At 42.6% G+C, this 23203-nt stretch overlaps 1 protein-coding gene across 1 annotated transcript in view; it reads left to right on the top strand.

Moving 5' to 3' along the window:
- Positions 1–2510: 2510 nt before the first annotated feature.
- The window catches only part of LOC126260711 (hemicentin-1-like), a 768668-nt gene continuing 747975 nt past the window's right edge, over positions 2511–23203 (top strand). Inside the window, exon 1 of the mRNA XM_049958048.1 lies at positions 2511–2630. Within this exon, the coding sequence (XP_049814005.1) occupies positions 2552–2630 (79 nt within the window). The 5' untranslated portion in view covers positions 2511–2551. The remainder of the gene's footprint in view (positions 2631–23203) is intronic.

Here is a 23203-nt window from a genome sequence, read left to right as displayed (position 1 = left end):
GCGCATGAGACGATACGTGGACGTTGGCGTCATTTGGACCGCAGCTGCAACACGGCGAACGGAAACCCAAGGCCGCTGTTGGATCACCTGCTGCACTAGCTGCGCGTTGCCCTCTGTGGTTGCCGTACGCGGTCGCCCTACCTTTCCAGCACGTTCATCCGTCACGTTCCCAGTCCGTTGAAATTTTTCAAACAGATCCTTTATTGTATCGCTTTTCGGTCCTTTGGTTACATTAAACCTCCGTTGAAAACTTCGTCTTGTTGCAACAACACTGTGTTCTAGGCGGTGGAATTCCAACACCAGAAAAATCCTCTGTTCTAAGGAATAAACCATGTTGTCTACAGCACACTTGCACGTTGTGAACAGCACACGCTTACAGCAGAAAGACGACGTACAGAATGGCGCACCCACGGACTGCGTTGTCTTCTATATCTTTCACATCACTTGCAGCGCCATCTGTTGTTGAAAATTGTAACTACTGTAATTTCGAAAGTTTGTCCGCCTGAAAATGTACTGTTGTCCCAAGCATATTGCAACAAACGGTGTATTTCTATCGCTGCTCGTTTAGTTTTTATTGCCGTTTCAAATATACCGGTCATTTTTTAAACACCCTGTACTTCAAACTGAAACTGGTAACTAGGAAACTATTGCACTTAACTCCAGTCGCAGTGTCTGGAAAGAAATTCAGCACTTCGAACAACTAAGGTGCGCAACAGGAAACTGAAAAGCTCAGAGCTAGGAAACAACGGGAACTCTTAAAGATAAGCAACGCTATGCAGTCAGCCCCCACAAGAATAAAGGTTTGCCAACAATGTGTAAAAATTTGGAACTTCAGGATTGACCTCTACAATCACATAGGATCCCATAGGAACTGCGTCTCGAAAACGGAAATCGAACTTATCAGAGAATGGAAGCTCAATGTCAAGTATACAAAATAGAAGTTAACTAATAAGAATATAGATTACTCTCAAAGAGCCTATTGCTAGTGGTTTTGATTGTACTTTAATATTATATACTTAATTATCGAAGTATATAACAAAAAATATGTGAGGTGACGTGGCAGGGATTCGAACCATACTCCTCCCGGCTGTGAAGCCAGTGCGCGGAATTTAAAAGTAACGACGCAACCAGGCGCAGTGTACAATATCACGGTGAATATTTCTGACCCAATTCCTGCAGTGGGACGGTCGCCGTTTAAAGGAGAAAAGCGCCGGAAAAGGCGCCTGAATATTCAAGCAGCACCGGCACAGGCGGACGACGCTCGCGACGCCACTCACAGTCCCCTCCCCCCCACGATGTTTCACTCCCTCCCTCGCTTCCTGTCTCCTTTTCATCCTCCGCTGCTCCTCCGAAGAACGAGTCATTTTTAAAAGGGTTGTACCGTTCGGCGGTGCGCGCCTACTCGGCCCACGCGCACCTTTCAGCTCGTCCATCTCCGCCGCTGCGGTAATTTGCATTTCTATGACGCGAGCGTCCGGTTCCTCGTGCCGTAGTGCATCGCTGCTGGGTCCGCGAAGGAAGAAGAGCAAGAAGCGCGCCGCGGCCGGGCGAAACGCCGCGGGCCGCTCCCCGCCCCCCAGCCGTACTGGCGCGCTCTTCGTCCGCCTCTCTCTCTCTCTTCCTCCGCCTCCCTGTCGAGCATCCGCCGCCGACGCTTAAGTGTCGAGAGCTACATTATTCACTGGGCCCGCTAGCAGGGGCGCGCCTCTGTCGCGCGACAGACACCGTGCGCCGGGCCGGGCCGGCGGTATCGGGCCAACGCAGCGGCGGCTGGAGCAGATGCCGGCGTCGGAGGCGTCGCCACGGCGCGTGCGCCGACACCCCGGCGTCGGCGGCGGCGGCGTCGGCGTCGGCGCCCCGCTCCGATGACGTCAGAGCGCGTCGCGGTGCCCGCTCGCTCGCCGCCGGGCTGTGTGTGGCTGCTGCGATCGCTAGCGCGGCGGCGGCTACTGGTCCGACTGGACGCGCCCGGGCGATGCTGCTGGCGTCTGCGGCGCCGCTGGGGAGGCGAGGGGCGGCGCTGCTGCCGCCCCCGTGCCGCAGAGCCGACTCGACCGCCTCCGGTGGCCGCGCCACGCGCTGACGTCTCGGCCGGATGCTGTGACCCACTTACGCGGCGTGACGGACCCCCCGCGAGTGCGTTGACGAGATTCGCCTCTCCATATGTTACGACGCGCGCTCGGCACCCTCCGAATCCTGCGTCCGCGCGTCAGAACACAAATTCTGATAGACTGCTCAGAGCACTCCTCTATTCAAGACTGACGTTTTCTGGACAAACTGTGTACTTGTGCTAACAATGACCAAGTTTCTCTTTCACTTGATAAAAAACTCTGGAAGATCGTTTTTATCTGCAGTGCGCATCCCGCGAGTGACTTTCGGAGCTTCCTGCGGCCCTCTAAGTGGTCAGACCATACTTTTCCGTCGTTAGTCGTTAGAAAATATGTGGTCGTATATCTGTGAGACCGCAAATCTACGTTAATCGTCAAAGGTAATTGGTTCGGATGGAATTTCATACGGAATCGAAGATCTGCAGACTCTAGAGTTCTAGAAAATGAGTGGCAGAAGTGGTTGGGATGGACTTCTGTTGGCCCTCGCGCTTGTTTCTTCGACAGGCCTACTGGCAAAAGAGAGTAAGTAGCCTTCTAATTTATCTATCCATAAACCTGCGCAGAAAATGAAATTTTCGTTTCGTTCAGCAAATGCCTACCATTACGCTCAACGAACCTGTTGTTAGATGACTTACACCTGTGCGGGAATAATCACATTTTCATTACAGTTTCTTAGAAGATATTGACAAACGCTAAGATCACAAGTTTTCGTAGATTTAGTAACGAGGAATTCTTTACTTTGCCTTTTGCCTTTCTTTTTTCACGTCTTTTAAACAGAACAGATAAGTGAGCGGTAACATTTACCGCTGCTACAAAGAGAAACAGCTATTGTGGGTCACGCAGCCAGCCTTACGGACCTGTTGTAAGAGTTGCTCCAAATGAAAGGCGTTGCTAATCCTGCCTCGGATCGTGTTGGTGTCTCAATTCAATTAAAATAATTTCACATTATTTTTAGTATGATACGGAGGTAATTTGTGGCTACTAATTATTATAATTCTTGTGTTTCCATATACGCAGAATTCCTATCAGCCTAACTCAGTAATTTCACAGTTTATATTCCGGCACAGACACGGCCATATATACTCTATCAGTTACTGCTTAAACAGCTGCAAGAAGCGAAAAACTAGCCAAGTTTGCCGATGTGATATGAAGTCACTGCTTCTCACACCTTTTCCATATTTTCCCTATTTATTCTCTCTATTTTGTCACTGCACCCGTTGCTTTTTCCGTACCTGTAAAGCTCTGACTCCCCCCCTCTCTCTCTACGTCCCTGTCTCTCTGACATACACACACACGCGCGCACATTTACACTCTCTCTCTCTCTCTCTCTCTCTCTCTCTCTCTCCCACACACACACACACACACACACACACACACACACACACACACACACAGAGAGAGAGAGAGAGAGAGAGAGATATAGAGAGAGAGATAAGCACATATTGTTATGGATTGAGGAGATCAGTCGCAGGTTAGAGAGGACAGAAGAGGATATAATCTATACAGATGCAGGAAGACGAAGAGACAGGCAAGGTAATAACTTGGTTCATGAGTGTGTGTGCACATATACGTGGATGGGGTGAGGAGGGAGTGGAGGGGTCTAGAAGCAGAGGGGAAAGGGATAGCTAGACCGAGAGTGGCGGGGGGGGGGGGGGGGTATGAGGGAGAGAGTAGAAGTGGAAGAGGAAACCAAGAGAAAGAGCATAAGGCACGGGGCAGGGTGTTAGGAAAAGGAGGCAGAGTGAGGAGTAGCAGAGAAAAACAACTATCAGGTTGAGGGATAATGACGCTGTTCACTCGACGAGAGGAAATTTTAATTGCGGTAGGTTTCGGAGCAAGTTGTTCTACTTACCTCGCAACTCACTTTATAGGTGCTTACCTTTACCTTTAAGTAAGTTTTAAACTACGTTATCAAATTCATGTATGCTGATCACGTAGGTGAAAATATCGCCCCTCTTGCTGTCAAGCTAGACACTTTTGATAATATTTGGCTGTCAGCAACAAACCAGATTCCTTTCAAGAACCTACAAAAACGCCGAAAAGCACTACAGTTATAGTGTTCGTGTTGAAAATACCCTGCTTAGGATTGTGCACACACGCATAGCACAGCAAACAGCCTGGAATAAGGTGGTTTCACGTAACGCAACAGTTGACAAAGGCATCCAGTAACGCGAAATATATCCTTATTGTCGATGGGGTAAAGTAACGTCCCTGGAATATCCGCAGACTTGTAGCTGCTCCGCCCCGCATCGTTCAGTCGGGAACAGCAGCAGAAAGAAGTGCACGGAGCGTGTGCCCGCCTCAGAAATTACGCAGCCACTCGCCGAGTTTCTGCGGTCTCCGTCCGGCCGCGGAGTTAACCCTAATACTTCCACGTTACGGAATTAAATTCCCTCTCAAGTTCTGTAGCCAGGGGCTGGCGGGAGTTTTGTTTGTGTTTCGTTACTGCTCCGTAAGAGCTCTTTAGCTAGTTCGCTCTTTGGATTTCACCTGGCCCCGTTTCTGAGCCGTATGATTTCCTCAGACACTGGTTGAAGGAAATGGAGAAGCCATTGGAATAAAATTAAGGGCATTTCTTTATAAAACGAAAACAGTTACAGTGAAACTAACTGATTAAAATGCAAGCACAAGTGAATAAAGTTCACCTGCTTCAATTTGTATTGTGGTCTTCTTCGCTGCAACACTTTTAATTACTCCAGTCTCTGTCTTCTTACCTCCGACTCTGTAAATACATGGAATTGAAGCAAGCTGGTATTACTTCCGCTCAGTATTCTTCATTCCAAGTCGTCTGAAATTTTTCTGCGCTGATTGGGCGACAAAGAACACAAGTCAAAATGGTTCATATAGCTCACGGATTAACGAATAAGTGAAACGAATTGACAGGCTACTTTCTAACGATCGATTCCCGCACTAATATGAATTTGTCGAGGGAATCCTCAAAAGTACTTAAAAATAAAGTTCGTTGCATTTAAAATTCATCTGAAATATTGTTGGAAAGACAGTATACTGTCAGTTTTCAGCCAGCGTGATAAATAAGAACAAATAGTAAGGAAATAATTTTTCGATATGAGTCGTGTTTGAAACCAATGAGAGGCATCCCCTAGGGATTATTTCTCGTTTTTGCGGCTTCACACCTTATTATGTGTCTATGTTATTTACGATAGTAGCTTAATCTAGCGCATAGTTACAAAACTGCCGCAGTATTAGGAGCTTTTTGGTGCCGACCTAGGTCCACAAAGCAGATCAGGGTTGTCTTGCAGTTCCCTTGCAGAGATTTGATCTTGAGTAACATATTATACATTGCGCAACCGTACTCTTCATTCCACATGGAACACTAAATCATTATAAGGGTACTTCAATGAAATCCAGTTCCGCCAGGATGTGACTGGATGTCACAAACAATATCTCTGGCAAAATGGCGCCTTATACGACACTTTTCACAGTTTGCTTCAGTTGGCTGAATGAACTGACACATAGCGAGAAATCAGAGGTGTTATCTGGAGAGTATTGGATCGGTTATCTAAAAGACTTCAGTTGAAATTTACGGGTAGAGATAGTGTCTCTGCAGCGCGGACCTCAACCTGTGAATCGAAGCTCATGCACCATGTCTAACGAAATCCTTATTAATTCTGTTGGAACGGTGCAAAAAAATTCTTGGTGCTAGTGTGTTCGATATCTGAGTGGCAACAAAACAGAGACAAAAGGGGTACGAATAAACTTCTTAGTTATACTGTTCTTTGACAAAATGGACAGAGATGGTTTATGCAGACTACAAATATAAAACGTTACGCTGACCCCGATAACACTGGTGTGGGTTCTCGAACACAAATTAACCGTCAAACTAATGATACTGCTTAAGACTATGTGCCCTCAGCTGAAAAGGGCTTTTAAACCACTGGAAATAATAGATCACTGTGTGCAGCTGCGGAAGTCTGCAGCAAAATTCGCCGTAATTCTAATGTCATGGGCGTATCAGACGCTGCTAGGGGAAAGGGACGGGGGTGGCTAGAGGCGTCGTGGGAGGCGGGGGGGGGGGGGGGAGGGTGTGTGTGCAGGGAAAGAGGTATGGACTAACCCATCTTAGTCTCATGCTGAGTAACAAAATATTTTTGAGATATCACTCGACTCGCAAGTGCTCTGGGTACACTTGCTACATGATGTGTTGTGATTACATAGAAAGTGATACTAAATTTTTATGTCGCTCTGATTCGGTAGCAGAATGTTGGTTTTTTTTTTTTTTGGCGAGGGAAGGAGGTGCGTGGCAGCTTTCGCTGGGTGCGATATTGCTTGCGTTTTCGCTCTTCTCTACACTATTATCAAGTTCCACCACAGTAAGTTGACATAGATTGTTTCTTTCACATGTTAACGAAACTCGCATCATGCATTACTAAACGGAATAGACGATCAGAATATTTCCAAGGTGTGATAGCTTTTTGTTTGAGTGTAGGTCGGTGATACTCTAGGTATCCAGTGTTTAATTTTTCTTTCTTTAATTTGAAGCTCCCGGTATCCTTTTACTATAAGTGCCTGCCATGTTTCTACACATTCCCGTAAAGCATTTTCTGCATGCTCTAAGCAATTCGGATACGCCCGCGTGCTGACCGTCTGGGGACGAATGTCGTGGAGTTAAACATCCAACTTCTACAGTTAAGCATAAAGTAGAACGGGGTTTCCAAAGAATTCGTTCAAACGTTTTACTATACCACGAACTCCGTTGGAGTGCGTCGCAAAATTTTGTTAATCGAGAAGAATACGATTCGTTTCACTTTTTAATGTTTGTTATAATAATTTATGATCTATTTCGAGAGAGTGTGCACTAGCTAGCGCCTGTAACAGTGTCCAGACGTCATTTCCGTTTGTCGGCAATCTGTCCCGTGGTAAAAGTCTGGAACACTGCTTACCTTACTCTTCCCCCTTAGTGAAAACAACAGCAAGAACAATCTGGTCAATTACTCAGTTTCAATATACACACTTCATAAGTATGTAATAAACATTTTACTTCATCTTTATGGTGGAGAGACGCGTTATTTATGAGAAGAAAGCAGAATATGTTTTTCATGTCTGCGACAGTGGTAGTGAGGCTACAAGAAATGTGGCAAAATAGTTGTGGTTTTCATCGTATAGTGTAGACTTCCATGGCCCCTGTCATTTGAGTTACAACTTCAAGTCTGAGAGGCCGTGATTGGTATACCATATAACGATTCCTCGATGATTCGTCTCCGACTGCGAAAGGAATCTTTGGAGAGTAACGAATTACTTCGCCATTTGCTGCTGCACAATGATTTTATTAGGTCGTTATGTACAAACGACGATTCTCGTTTCGGCAGGTTCCGTGCCTATGAATTGTACATTTGTTGTAAAGAGATGTGTGACACTGGAATTGATTGTGCTGTGATACGAACGGCCGGCTGCTGCGGTCGCAGGTTCGAATCCTGCCGCGGGCATGGGTGTGTGTGATGTCCTTAGGTTAGTTAGGTTTAAGTAGTTCTAAGTTCTAGAGGACTTATGACCTAAGATGTTGATTCCCATAGTGCTCAGAGCCATTTGATACGAACGTAAGTGCAAATGGAAAGATGCAAAAGGTGACACAACATATAAATTTTTGACAAGCCTCAACGACGCGGGAACTGAGAAATAATCTCAGTAGACTCTCCAAGACAGTTTGCTGTGACATATAAAAACGTAAATATCTGCAAAAGTAGAGTAGGCCATTTAACATATACTTTATAACCCTAGACGAAAATGTTGCTTATTGTATATTGCAGGATTACTTGAAAATGGCAAACTGTCGAAATGAGTTTATATACTTAAAGAGCTAATAAAATCATTCTGCAGCTGAAAACGAGAAAATACTTAATGTATCATTCACTGACCTAAGGCGTAGTACGCGTCCATCTGAAAACAATCTTTTGCGTCAGGGAGTACCCTAGTTTTATGTATCGATCTCGACTTCTCAGTCCGGAAGTTTCGGCGTTTAGGATAACATGTTGTAAGTCATAGAAATTTACAAAGTGATTGCAAAGTGATTAATAAACCACATTTTAAATATTTTCCTTGAAACCATATTTCCCGCTTTTCGTCAGCAAGTGCTTTCATCATTTAAGCCTTGTCAGATGGATTCAAATTTTCAGTGTTACATGTATTTAGCGTAAATATTCGCCGAATATATTTTCAACGGTAAATAAGTGCTTTCCTCCCATCGAATAATATATGTTACTGTGGCGGCAGTAACACCCGACATTCTGTGAATCTCTCTCTCTCTCTCTCTCTCTGTCTCTCTCTCTCTCTCTCTCTCTCTCTCTCTCTCTCTCTCTCTTGTGCTATTCCAAAGTTACTGGAAATAATTTGAACATACTTTCGGAGAACCTGGAGGTACTCAAATGTGGAATTTAGAATTTGAGTTGGTCCAAGGAAAATGCTCGGTTGATATAATTATTGATAAAGGCAAACACTAACCCACTTCTGATACAAATTTTCAAAAGCAAAATTTTTATTATCTTTACGAACGTCCAGTATTGACAAACACGTTTCTTTATTTTGAATAGTACGTTATTTGCAATAAGATTTTACGTGGAGTAGATGTGAAAAAAAATAGCTCATATACGTTATACGTCGACCTGAAACTTCTTGAGTGGGGGACTGGGAATCGAAATAGCGACCATTGCCTTTTGCAGGCACTACCTACGAGCCATGCTTGCAGCACCAGTACCCCTCACGTCCGCCAATCCCGCATACAAGGTAATGGCGGAACTTAAGCTATGAGCGTGGGTCGTTGGTCGTGCTTGGATAGCTCGGCCGGTTATAGCCTATACAGTAGCTCGGTAGGAAGCCTAGCTGCCTGCTGTGATAAAAATTAAAAAAAAAACTGAATGAAGTATTCAACGATGAATTTGAAAAGGTGTCATGCGGCATCCGCACAGACCAAGTTACGAGAACAATGACGAAAACAATGTCGGTACAGCACCTGCCATCAAAAATAGAGGTCCGAGTTCGATTACCGTATCGGCACATAGGTTCATTCTGTGCGAATTTTCGAAACAGCACACACTCCGCTGCAAAGTATAAATTCATTCTGTAATACATGGGCGTACTTTTTCTTTCCTTTTTTCCAATTTAGTCACTGATATGGAAAACCATGTAGAAACTAATCATCCTAGAGAACACCTTGACCGTCTTTTAGAGTCACAAAATACAAAATTTCATTCACTATTAAATAGAGGTTTGGAATCAGGAGAACATCTTCACATGCTTCATGCGAGTTAGAAAGCTACAAAGAATAGAAACATGTGATTTGCTTAGTAGGAAAAGGTTAGGGAAATGGTCATCCAACTCTAGTGCCAGACGCTGTAACAGAATCTTTGTTTAACTACGGAAAGAAATATATGACTTTCCTCAGTCATAAACATTGCTTCAGTTACGTTGTGGAAAGAAAATTTGCAAGACTAACTACGAGAAGTTTATCAAGGACACACAGTTGAGAAGAAACTAATCATTACCGTCTTCACCTCAAGCACTAGGCTTCCTTTTTATTTTGTCTGTTACGGTGCCCATCACATTCTCGGCCTTCCTTGACTTCTTCTCCCAACCGGCTTAAATCTTCTTATCGGGAGACGTAATTGTTCTTCAGTTATTCCTTCGAATTTTCATTCCGGTTCTCCTATTTTCTTGAATTTTATTGAGGACATTAAATATATTCAGTTCTTCCCCAATTTCCGAATTTAGAAATCTGCCGCCACTTGAGCATCCCTTATTGCCCTTAGCAACCTCATTTCTGTGGCTCGTTTGCAACTTTCCTGACACTTGTATATTACTCACGATTCACTTCGGAAAGGAAGCACTGAAACTGCCGTCATCTTGTAAAATTCCAATTTTGTTTCTATCGTCGTTTTATTCTGTAGACATCTGTCTGTTATTCCACAAATATTCCCAACCTCTGCCCATTTCTTCTTTCCGTCTTCGTCACACATATATGTGGCGTCAACGGTAAATAGTTAAAATGTTTGACTTGTTTTATTGTTAGTCACAATTTCTGTTTCTACAGTACATTTTCCTTTGAAAGCCATTGATTTTTCCTTCTTTTTTTAAATCGTCAAATGGTACTCTTCCCAAAGTACTGTTTCCAAACCTTTCGTAACCCTTCCTACGTCGTCTTCGTTATCGGCCAGCGGTGTGGCGTCGTCTGCATATAAATAACAATTCAAGCGGGAATTACTGTTAATCTTAATTACCCCTTTAAAAAATTCTTCTATTCCCGAACTGCGTCATCTAAATAAGCATCAAAAGTACGGATAAAATGCTGAAACATTGTCTTACTCCTTGGTTTGTGGTTGCAGGCTGTGTTAGAGTGGAGTTTATATCCAAAATTATATTCGTTTGTCTGTACAGACTTTTTAAAACGCTTATTAGGTCTTGTGATCACACACTTTTTCTCAAAAATCTCCACAGTTTTCCACCAATATTACCGAGTGCCTTAATAAAATGAATGAACGATGAATGGGTTTCCGTATTACACGCCGGCCAGAGTGGCCGAGCAGTTCTAGGCGCTACAGTCTGGAACCGCGAGACCGCTACGGTCGCAGGTTCGAATCCTGCCTCGGGCATGGATGTGTGTGATGTCCTTAGGTTAGTTAGGTTTTAAGTAGTTCTATGTTCTAGGGGACTGATGACCTCAGAAGTTAAGTTCCATAGTGCTCAGAGCCAACTGAACCATTTGAACCCTATTACACTCACTCTGTTTATCGATTATTAGTTTTTATTATACGTTGATCAGCCAGAACATTACGATCAACCTGTCCAGCCGATAACGGCGTCCCCCGGCGAGGAATGACTGCTAATCCGACACTTGAACTGCGCATGCAGTATCAATGAGCGTACTGTTTGTGCGTAGAAAGCGGAAGGCGTCCACTCCATCTGAGTTAGACCGAGGGCAGATCGTGATGTCTCGGAAGCTCGGCTCGAGCATTTCGGAAACTGCACGACTTGTCGAGGGTTCGAGGAGTGCTGTGGTGAGTGTCTGCAACACGTGGCGAAACCAACTAGTAAAACAGGACAGGTGGTGAACTGTGGCAGAACTAACATCAGAATTTAATGATCGGCAAAGCACAGGAGTGTCTGAACACACACAGTGCACCGTACACCACCGAACACGCCTAACGATGGGCATCCACAGCTGACGACCCATGAATGTGCCAACATCGACAAATGCGGCTGAAATCGCAACGAGCCCATCGGCACTGCACGTTCGCGCAGTGGCAGAGCATTGCAAGATCTGATGAATCTCGATACCTTCCTCAGGGGTACAGCTCCTTGACACCTGTAGGGCGGGAGAGAGGCAATCTGGCGGCGGTTCCATTATGCTATGGGGAACCTTGACGTGGGCATCCATGAGTCAAGTGGAGCATGACGGCCATGGAGTATCCTACATTGGTTACAGACCACATACACCTCTTCACGACGTTCTTGTTTCCCGACAGCAGTGGCATTTTTCAGTAAGGTAATGCGCCCTGTTACGAGAACAGAAGTGTGATGGAGTGGTTAGAGGAACACAGGGGCGAGTTTCAGTCGCTGTGCTGGCCCCACAACTCGCCAGACCGGAACGTGATCTAACACGTCTGGGATGTGATTGAACGTGGCCTCAGAGCTCATCAACCCCTTCCCGGAATTTACTGGACTTATGAGTCTTGTGTGTCCAGATGTGGTGCCAGTTCCATCTAGCGACGTACAATGGCCTAATTGCATCCATTTCCTGCCTCAGTTATTTGTGCCAAAGGAAGACATACCGGCTGTTGGATAGGCGGTGATAATGTTCTGGCTGATCAGTGTAAACACTGCATCTTTTGTCGACCTGTCCGTCCGAAATCCCATTCATTCTTCCCGTAATAAACTCCCAGCTATATGTTTCACCTCCTGTTCACTATTCTTGCATATACTTCGTAAGCGATGTCCAGTACGCTGATTTCTCTATATGCTCACTGCTATAGTGGTTTCCTTTTTTAAACTGTGATATCACCTTTACTTGTGACCGTATTAATGTTTTATGAAAAATACTTTTACAATAGCGGGATTCCAGTTATCCTTTTCAATGTGTCAGATACAATTAAATTACATTGATATTCTAGAGAACGGGTGGCATATATTTGGAATAAAAGTATAATTAGCCAGGAAGAGACAGCTTTAATTCAGGTAGAGTGTTAGTATAATAAAGAATTAATGGCGCATTACAATCAGTCATCAAAAGCACAGAAATCAAGTGGTGTGCTCGACAAATTAAAATATTGCAAAAAAAAAAAAACAAATGCCATTTGGACCTTTATTAAGCTTGAATCGAATAAATTCGGTAAGACAAATGATATTCAACTGAGGGATAACAGTAGCAGAGACACAGATGATATAAAATTCATATAATTATATCTGAATTCAACGAATTCTTTCTAACATTAGCTAAAATGAAGGGGCAAAAAATTCGACCATGGAAAGCATGTCCATTACACTTACGTATATAGGCATTTCGTACTCCTACAGTTTGGCCAAATTATCTGTTAGAGAGGTGGCAAAAATAATTTGGATGCTGTATGGTAGTAACTTTTCATGGTCTGATGGTACATCAGTATACGTTCTAAAATCGTATGCTAGCTTCATAATACCGCCCATCAGTTACCTTTGTTAACAGTGGCTGAGTTACAGTGAATTTTTTAATAGAGTGAAGCAGTAGTAACACCTAAGTATAAAAGAAGAAATTTAGTAACTAACCTCTAATAATAGTCTCGTCTAACTGTTTCTTGTCATCTCAAAAGTTTTAGAAGAGATAGCTTGCACCCGAATATTGAACCACCTCTCTGAGAATAACGTTATAGCACCACCTCAGAAAGCTTACTGGAAAGGTTTCTCTTCATAGACAGCATTATATGATATTTTTTGTAGTACTTTAGAACAAGAAAATTTCACATGAGCATTTTATGTTATTGTGGCCTTCGATAGTGTAGATCATTAAATTCTTCTAGAAAAACTGAAACGATAAGGCGTCTTAGCCATTCCCCTTGCTCGTTTGATGTATAATAACATGGAAGCGGAAGGCCACATAAACAACTGATTAAACAGGAATGAGACAATACTTGAAGTTGGGAAACTTTGAATATGGTGACACACAAAGTTTGCTGCTAGTCCCAGTCCTGCTCTTTTCTGCTGATTCCAAAATAATCATGTTTTCTGATTACATTAGAATACTAATAAAGGACACAAAGAAGTCCATCACAGCCAGAAAAATAACGGATAAGGCTTGCAGCTGGTTCACAGAAAACAATTTAACCATTAAAGTTTCACAGGATATTCAAAATAGTTCATGGACTGGAAGTACAGATGAAGGGGTTCAGATAAATAAGGTTCCTAAATATCCAAATCGATAATAAACTGAGCGGGCATCAGTATGTTAATACAGTAGCGAAAAAGCCAATTCTATTTGCCATGTACTTACAGATATCATTTATTGTATCACTGCATTGACCTGCAGACGTGTGCAGTGTCTATTTTCATTTAATACTATCCTTTGGGAGAATCTGGGCTGATTCAGCGTAGGTCAAAAAAATATTTACTCTGCAGAAGCGCAAAATGAGAATACTGTATCATTTTATGCCAAATGAAGTACAAAGATCTCCTCAGAAATCTAGAAAATCTTACTCTTAACGCGTAAAAACAAATACCCCCAATGGAATTTGTAGTCAGTAAAAAAAGTGGATAAAGCTGAACTGAGAAAAACCACAAGAAAATAATACAAGTAAAAATAATTTCTATGAAGCATGTGGATCCTTAAATAGGGTTCTACTCATATTTTACAAACTTGTCTATCTCTGGTTGCGGAAATACGGAATAACGTATTCCACTCAACTTGTTTTATTCACTATGAACTTGCTTCCATGTTTGTTTGATGTACACAGAATGACTAATGGCTCAATCAACAGGTGGATGTTTGAGTGTTTAAATCGGTTTGCGTTTTAGTGTTCTAATGTAGACATGATGTTTTCTGTAAATGCCGTTTGTGTAAAGCGTAAGGTGGAAACACTTACGCAGTTCACCAGTGAATTGATTAGAACGGGTAACGTAGACGAGAGCGGGTAACCACCTGAGAAATCACATCCAGGCTGACCAACAGAGCCGGCCGGAGTGGCCGAGCGGTTCTAGGCACTTCAGTCTGGAACCGCGCTACCGCTACGGTCACAGGTTCGAATCCTGCCTCGGGCATGGATGTGCGTGATGTCCTTAGGTTAGTTAAGTTTAAGTAGTTCTAAGTTTTAGGGTACTGATGACCTCAGATGTTAAGTCCCATAGTGCTCAGAGCCATTTGAACTATTTTGACCACCAGAACCGATCGGGAACCATCCTATTGCAAGACAGGAATCAGAGCCACGATTTGACGATCTTGTGACATTTCTGCATGACGATGACAGCTCGTTAACGGCTTTCTTGTTGGGAAGGGAACAAAACGAGTTTTAAGGTTATTATGTAAGTGGTGCATGTAACATACAGTGTGTGTACGTTTGGTTGCCTGAAATTGTCTCTGCAATGGAATTCTCCCGCCTTTGAAATGATTAAAACGATCCTGCCATTGACAACCTGCACCAAGGGAATTCCATAAAACGAAGTATCCTGTTGTGCTTTTATTTCACTTTAGTTTAGCACATCAAACCAATAATTCCTGTTAGGATACTACTGAATCACCGCGCGGGATTAGCCGAGCGGTCTGAGGCGCTGCAGCCATGGACTGTGCGGCTGGTCCTGGCGGAGGTTCGAGTCCTTCCTCGGGCATGGGTGTGTGTGTTTGTCCTTAGGATAATTTAGGTTAAGTAGTGTGTACCCATAGGGACTGATGATCTTAAAAGTTAAATCCCATAAGGTTAAAAAAAAAATCTACAGAATCACAACTTTATACCGTAAATCATTTATTCTCAAAAACATGTCAAGTGCAAAACATTGTATAAATAAGAAATAAGATGTCGGGTTCTACCCTACGTGTAATTTCGTGCATGGCAGAACATATCCCTTCCACTTCCACCTCCCCTCCCCCCCCAACTTCAGCCCCCCTCCCCCGTAATGATAGACGAAAAGTTGGGTGAGGAACAAAAGATCTTCCTCCCCCCATTTCACCCCCCCTCCCCCGTAATGGTAGACGAAAAGTTGGGTGAGGAGTAAAAGATCTTCACCTTGACTGGCACTTTGAGAAAAAACATCAGAGGGTAAGCAAATAGAACTCGACACTTTTACTATGAGTGTTTCCTTATCCGCCGAACCGGAGTTCACATATCCTATATTGAAGTACAGACAGCAGTTGCACTCCATCAGTGATCAACTCGTTGGGGTGTTGGCCGCTATGCAGATAATGTACATGGCGCACCTGCAATTGTCAGCCTAAACAGTGCCGTCTGCCAACTCCCAGGTCTGAAATTACCACGGTACAAGACAGAACACAAATCAAGATTTCTGTTTGGTCACTAGTCGCGAATAGATATTGAACTCAAGTATTCTCCGATGAAGAAGCACTTCGATGTGTGCCAGACTCCATAGAGAGCTAAAGAATCGTCACTGGAGTAAACAGAATAACATCTCTGTTCACGGAGAAATGACTTCATGTACTATTTGTGTCGCAAGCAACACTTCTCAGAATTTAGAGACCAGTTTCTCTGCTGTGGTTCTCGCAAGTGTGGCCTCTAGTTCGATCCCCAGAGAGAATGTCTTCGATCGATCCCTGTAAGGAAGTTTATAACACTTCCTGTCCGCTACTGCTATACCATAACCTCGAAGCTGGAGGCAGTTTGCAAAACAGAATTATTTTGTTATAGCAATTATGGTATAAAGCAACAGAGCAGTGTTACCCTCTGAGAGGAATTTTGTTGTGTTGACCGTGTTGTTCCTAACGGAGGTGGCTTATCGGAAATGAAAGTCAGAATTACTTAAATAATTAAATAGTAACAAACAAGATTTTTGCCTATCAGCACTGTTTAACATATAAAGAAAACGGTCGCCAGCCTAACTAGGCAAGAGAATGATTAACATTCTCGTTTAAGAAAGTAGGTATAAGTAACTATAATGGACAAACACAACCTAGACTTGGCCACACGCGAGTGCAATGAACTTTGACACACATATATTTTCAAATTGAAACTAACAACTGGAGCAGCACAAACTATTTGCAAAATTATAACTGGTACAGCAAAACACTATCACTTTCAGGGCTTACACAAACTGAGTGGTCTTTATACTGTTAATAAGCACAGCACACTAGAGAGACAAACACTTAGTAGTCATGAACGTATAATCTCCTACTATGCAGTTTTCCACTTTTACTACCGTGAGACATAAAATTAACATTTAAGTAAGATACTGACTCACTTCCTGCGATTTCCAACAGGCAGTAATGTGATCATTTACTAAGCAAAACTTTATAAGTCTCAGTCTTAAGAACTTTTAATTTGAAGTTGGCAACAACACTTTAATAAGCAGTTTTAATAGGAAAATTATTTTCAGCAAACAACATTTACTTTAGCTCACTCTTTTGCCACATTAACTTTAACTTTCTTTTTACTAAGTTCAAGAGGCATTAATTAGCATAACATTGGTCATAAAAGTTCTTTCAGTAGGGACACTCGGTGATTACTTTAGTTCCAACGGAAAGGAACCTGAGAGGTGTTATGATGAGGAGAAAAATCAATGTAGGTACATAAATTCCGATATAAATTACCTTATATTTCAGCACAATAACACATCCATTAAGCTGATCCTTCACTGTACATCATTTCAGTATTACGTTACAGTGATTGCGCAACGTGGTGGCGACTGCATGTTGGTAGGTGGATTCGCAGACTGAATTGCTGGACTCTGTCATTTCTTGGTGGCGCCGACAGATACAAATTCCTGAATACTTCCAGCTATTTATTCATCCATCCGAGGCCTTAGAAAGAAGCAGGAAAAGCCTCTCTCGGAATCAGCACAATATGCATCCTTTACATGGCAGTGCATGGACTCGTATCTCATCTCCGACTGCTGGCTCGTCCCAGACTCGTAGCTCGCCTCCGACTGAGTATCAGTTCCACCTTTTCCACCTAGGCCAACCACAATTTGCGCGCGCTACACAGTTCCGTTCCTGAGGGGAACCACAACAACTTTTATACACAGAATACTAAGATTCCTAAGTGAGGATCAGCAGTTTACATAACAGCAAACAAACACATTGAATAACACAGAACATTGTCACATATTAACAAGTCTACAATATTATTCACACAAAATTGCAATTATATACAGTAAATTTTGTTCCCTCCAAATGGGACAAAGCATTTAAATGACAGATACACTACTTTGCATTGAACCAAACCATGATATCAAAGTTTGTACAAAGAAAGGAGTATACAATTTTATGTTATCGATTCAAACAAACACATTTACAGAAGCTCAATGATGTAACATTAAATGAAACAAAGGCAAAATAAATCAGTAGAGCATTAGAGCTATGGTGTTACAAGTTCCTCTCTGAGCCATAACCCAGTTCCTCCTGGACAGGTGGCTTCTACGTTTGCGCACAGGCGACATATCCCAGCGGCCGTTACAAAAACATAACATGGGTCGTGAATCTGCCAGCCAGTCACATAAAGCTAACATCCCTTTTAGAAGATCTTTTGTTAGTTTCCATTTGCACGTCTGCGTACTTAGCACTCCGGCAGTCGAATAGGCGCCTCTGCTTTTCATCAAGAAGCGTGCCCTGGCGCTTTCCAGGAGAAGACTCTTCACAGATCAGCTTGAGACCATCGTTAGTGATCCCTCCCATTCCTTCTGCCCCGATACTCCTTCTCCAGGTAAGCTATTCTGAAATTATTTCCGTGCCACCAGAGTGCAACCTCACGCCCGCACGGTCTGTGCTGCGCAGGTTCTGCAGCCTCCAGCATTACATACCACCTCCTCACTCTGCTCTCTCTCAGTGCATTAAATGTTCGCCCCTGCAGAGCACAAGTCTCTTCCCAGCCGCTCTGTAGCCAATAGCGGCTTCTACGGAACGCGTGGCCCACGTCACCCTTCCTGTCATTGCTCGGCTCTAATTAACTCCCAGACATGCAGTACTACAGAAATTGTTAGTACATGCTGCTAGCCAGTACCAGCCAATGGAATGGTTAATAGTGCGATTGTGCATCCGAAACGATAATCTAATATCAATACAAATCGAAGATAATGCACAGAATATTAAATGTATGGTGGCAAAATTTTACTGACTTACAAGCTGTGTGAATCACAGAAAGAAGGAAGATTAACAATTAAGACATCTTCGATAACAAAGTTATCTGAATTGGAACACAGGTTCGGATTTGCAAGCGGTATCAAAGAAATTTTACTATGTTCTGTTGGTAGGTGCCTTACAACTATTCACTGTAAGCACTTTAGGGAAACCACGGAAAACCCAAATGTAGATGGCCAAACGGGGATTTGTACCTTTGTCCTCCCGAACGTATGTCCAATATCTCGTCATTGCGTTCCATCGCTCAATACAGGAAAATACAGGTAACAGGTGTCAACTGTGATTGTTGGTTGTAGTATCATGACTGATGTTTATTATGTCCATGATGATTTATTTGTTCTTAGGGCTCCTTTTATATACAGTTATACAAGTAATTGGGGTTAATAAGTGCTACGCGGTAAAATAGAAGTCTTATTTAGACCATACACGTTTCGTTTTACTTCAAAGCATTTTCAGTGGCCACTATAACAATTTGGGTCTATTTACAGATCTGTTTCCCAAAATCATATATAGTTCTCAAGATTTAAATCACAACTAATTAAGCAGACTTAATTCACAATAAGTGCTCCCCTCCTAATGTTCTTACACACATATATTTTTATGTCATTGCTCTTCACCGACAGTCGATATAATTCAGTCTGCATATTGTGTGGGTGCACTTTCACCTCGTCTGCTTTATTTTGATGCTATGAAGTGCGATCGGTTTCTGTTTCTTTCTTGCGGCTGTAGAAACCGTCTACTATTGCTCGTGTATATGTGTGCATGTGTGTGTTTGTGTCAGTGTGTGTGTCTTTGTTTTCTGTAGGTCTGCTCCCTAGTACGCGTCACGGACCAATGTTGGATTTCGGAATATTTCACCACTCCGTAATCCTGCTGAAATCTTCTTGCGTCTCTGGGCCTTTTCCATGTCCAACACTTCCTCTTGTGATTTATGAACAGCGTGTTCCTAGCTGAAATTTATTGCAGAAGATTATTATTTCTCCACTCTCATTCCTAACTACCAAGCCCACTTTGTACTACAATCTTTATACTAATCTTTATGCTACTTATTTGTAGTGCACCATGATTATTAGGTTGTTTTCTCCCTTTACATACCGAATTCCACAATCAATATTATCATATTCCTTCTCAGACTTTTCGTCTTATGCTTTCGACGTTGACATTGTTGCTGTTGTTGTTGACTTAGTTTTGTTGTTAATTTTATGAAAACAAGCCTATTACTGAACTGTTGACCATTCTCTCTACCCTACCTTTCTGTTCACGACGGAACACGTTATACCACTGTCTGTCGTCATTAATATTATCCTGATCCTGACCAGAAATCCTTATCGTCGTTCAATTTCATTTCCTGACTCCCACTACCTCCAGATGGAGCCATTCGACGCTCCGGGTCATAGAACATCACTCTTTCATCAATAGCCTCATGGTCACATCCTCCTTGGCAGTCTTCTTCCGGAGGTCCTTTCACGATTGCTCCTTCCGCCTTCTTGTGTCACGTGAGGGGAAGAGATTGCGCTAACACTCAGTCACTCCTTCCTCCAATTTGACAAGGCGGTTGACAGAAAGAGGGTGACTTCTTACACCAGGATTGAAACCACCAGTGCTGATGGTTCTTTTAAAAAAATTGAACCAAGTGGCTGGATCCGAGCCCAGGACGTTTTTATTCCTAGTCAAGGACTCTGTCCCTAGACCATGAGGTTGTTGTTGTTGTTGTTGTTGTTGTCTTCAGTCCTAAGACTGGTTTGATGCAGCTCTCCATGCTACTCTATCCTGTGCAAGCTTCTTCATCTCCCAGTACTTACTGCAACCTACATCCTTCTGAATCTGCTTAGTGTATTCATCTCTTGGTCTCCCTCTACAATTTTTACCCTTCACACTGCCCTTCAATGCCAAATTTCTGATCCATTGATGCCTCAGAACATGCCCTACCAACCGGTCCCTTCTTCTTGTCAAGTTGTGCCACAAACTCCTCTTCTCCACCATTCTATTCTATGCCTCCTCATTAGTTACATGATGTACCCATCTAATCTACAGCATTCCTCTGTAGCACCACATTTCGAACGCTTCTGTTCTCTTCTTGTCCAAACTATTTATCATCCATGTTTCACTTCTATACATGGCTACACCCATACAAATACTTTCAGAAACGACTTCCTGGCACTTAAATCTATACTCGATGTTAACAAATGCCTCTTCTTCCGAAACGCTTTCCTTGACATTGCCAGTCTACATTTTATATCCTCTCTACTTCGACCATCATCAGTTATTTGGCTCCCTAAATAGCAAAACTCCTTAAGTGTCTCATTTCCTAATCTAATTCCCTCAGCATCACCCGACTTAATTCGACTACATTCCATGATCCTCGTTTCGCTTTTGTTGATTTTCATCTTATATCCTCCTTTCAAGACACTATCCATTCCGTTCAACTGCTCCTCCACTATCCATTCCGTTCAACCGCTCTTCCAAGTCCTTTGCTGTCTCTGACCGAATTAAAATGTCATCGTCGAACCTCAAAGTTTGTATTTATTCTCCATGGATTTTAATACCTACACCGAATTTTTCTTCCGTTTCCTTTACTGCTTGCTCAGTATACAGATTTGAATGACATCGGGGAGAGGCTACAACCCTGTCTCACTCCCTTCCCAACCACTGCCTCCCTTTCATGCCCCTCGACTCTTATAACTGACATCTGGTTTCTGTACGAATTGTAAATAGCCTTTCGCTCCCTGTATTTTACCCCTGCCACCTTTAGAATTTGAAAGAGAGTATTCCAGTCAACATTGTCAAAAGCTTCCTCTAAGTCTACAAATGCTAGAAACGTAGGTTTGCCTTTCCTTAATCTTTCTTCTAAGATAAGTCGTAGGGTCAGTACTGCCTCACGTGTTCCAACAATTTCTACGGAATCCAAACTGATCATCCCCGAGGTCAGCTTCTACCAGTTTTTCCACTCGTCTGTAAAGAATTCGCGTTAGTATTTTGCAGCTGTGTCTTATTAAACTGATAGTTCGGTAATTTTCACATCAGTCAACACCTGCTTTCTTTGGGATTGGAATTATGGAATCTGTACTCTAATCGTCATACATAAAGTTAAGAGATACATTCTGAAGCACTATGAAATGACTGAAACACTGTACCTATCGTCTGCCACAGGTGCACAGAGAAATAAATGTATGGAACGTAACAACATGCAGTGCTTTACTGTACACGAATTTTCGGTCCCTTGAAAATGTTCTTTTATAATAAAACTGGTTGTCAATTGATGAAAGTATCTGAAGTACACCTGCGGTGGTTTTTATTGACATTTATATAGTTAAGATGTAAAAACACAAAATGGTGAAGAGTACTGTAGCTTGCTTTTCTCCGTGGCTCAGCAAAGTGCAACATTTTGTTCCTAATTCGACTGTTGGTTCTCCTCCTTCTACCTATAACAAACATTTGAGAAGTCCCGACGTAAGTATATGTACAGAGAACCAAAACTGGATCTGTGCTGAAATGAATGGTAAACATATGTTTTCACCGAGTCCTCTTAAGCAAGCATGTTTTCACTAATTCTTAGTCTGCAACGCCATAATTCTGACTCTTGCGTAACGGGGGACTGTTTTGCAGAACTTCGAAGACTGAGTTCATTTCACTCCAGGCATGACATAAGAGGACCGACGTTATGATGTAACCGAATGTTTCGCTTAGGTCACTGTTTCCGAAACGCGTTTCGCTTTTCATTATTGGACCAATAAACATGTTTGTTTCGTCACCTCACGTAACGTTTACAAGGCAAAGGCGGTAAAGTAGCAACAACTTAACCCAAGTTTGCTCCGTGTTACGTGCTAATATAGCGCAATTGTAACAATACTACCTGCAAATAAGGAGGTCGAAGACAAGCGATATCTAGCAAGTTGGTTTTAAGTATCAGAGATGTTCAGTTAGCGAGGTTGTTACTTATAATTCAAAAGAAGCGTCATGTTAGAAAAAACACTGAAGCCCATTTTGTGAGAGGTAGTTAAGATAGTTCTTTACAATATAGATACACTGGTGCTGAAAGAAATGTTTAATTCTAGACAGAATAATGAGAGACTCACCAATGCAGTTGATCTGTTTGCCGTGCCACTGAACAGAATACTATGCCTAAGCAGAAGCTACTGATCCCTGCATGTTGATGTACATAGGATCAAATGCATGAGCCAAACTAACATTGCTTCGAAGTCGATCCCATATTCTTCGGAAAAACCATATGTTATTCCACCATTACAGCAGGGGTGTTACCGAGGGATACGGTTCATAAGTTAAAGCACTCAGTTAGTATCTTGTACGAGATCCTCAGATTTTACTATGAACTGACTAACAGAAACCAATGATAATATATTTGCTCTTGACCAAATCTATTGTCAGAAAGATAGCTCACTTTTCTGAAACAGAACTAGTCATGTGCTCCTTAGGACGGTAAGTTTATAAATAGGCATGAAGAAAAAATGGAGTTGTAACAACTTTAGCAGCAACAAAATCAGGAACGTATGATTGACAAAATCTGAGAAGGAAGAAAATGAATGACGAAGCAGCACTCTTAACTGTGCAATTATTTCATGTCACACTCTCGTGCTGTTTTACGCTACATGCTGCACTAATCACTACATAGGAGAATTTTCTCGCTAACAAAAGTACAGCTTTGAGTACATGCAAGCTTCGACGCCGTATCTGTATGTTTCACCGTATACATTGCGCATTTGCGCATTGGGTCTACACACAAATCGCTTTAGAGGCACATTATCTGATGAATACTCAGCATCTAATAGATGAAAGGTTAATACTCTATTCTGGAATTCTGCTA

Source organism: Schistocerca nitens, chromosome 5, assembly GCF_023898315.1.
Source record: "Schistocerca nitens isolate TAMUIC-IGC-003100 chromosome 5, iqSchNite1.1, whole genome shotgun sequence".
In the NCBI taxonomy this organism is placed as follows: Eukaryota; Metazoa; Arthropoda; class Insecta; order Orthoptera; family Acrididae; genus Schistocerca; species Schistocerca nitens.
Note: the sequence above shows the minus strand (reverse complement) of the source record. Positions and strands in the feature narration are given on the sequence as shown.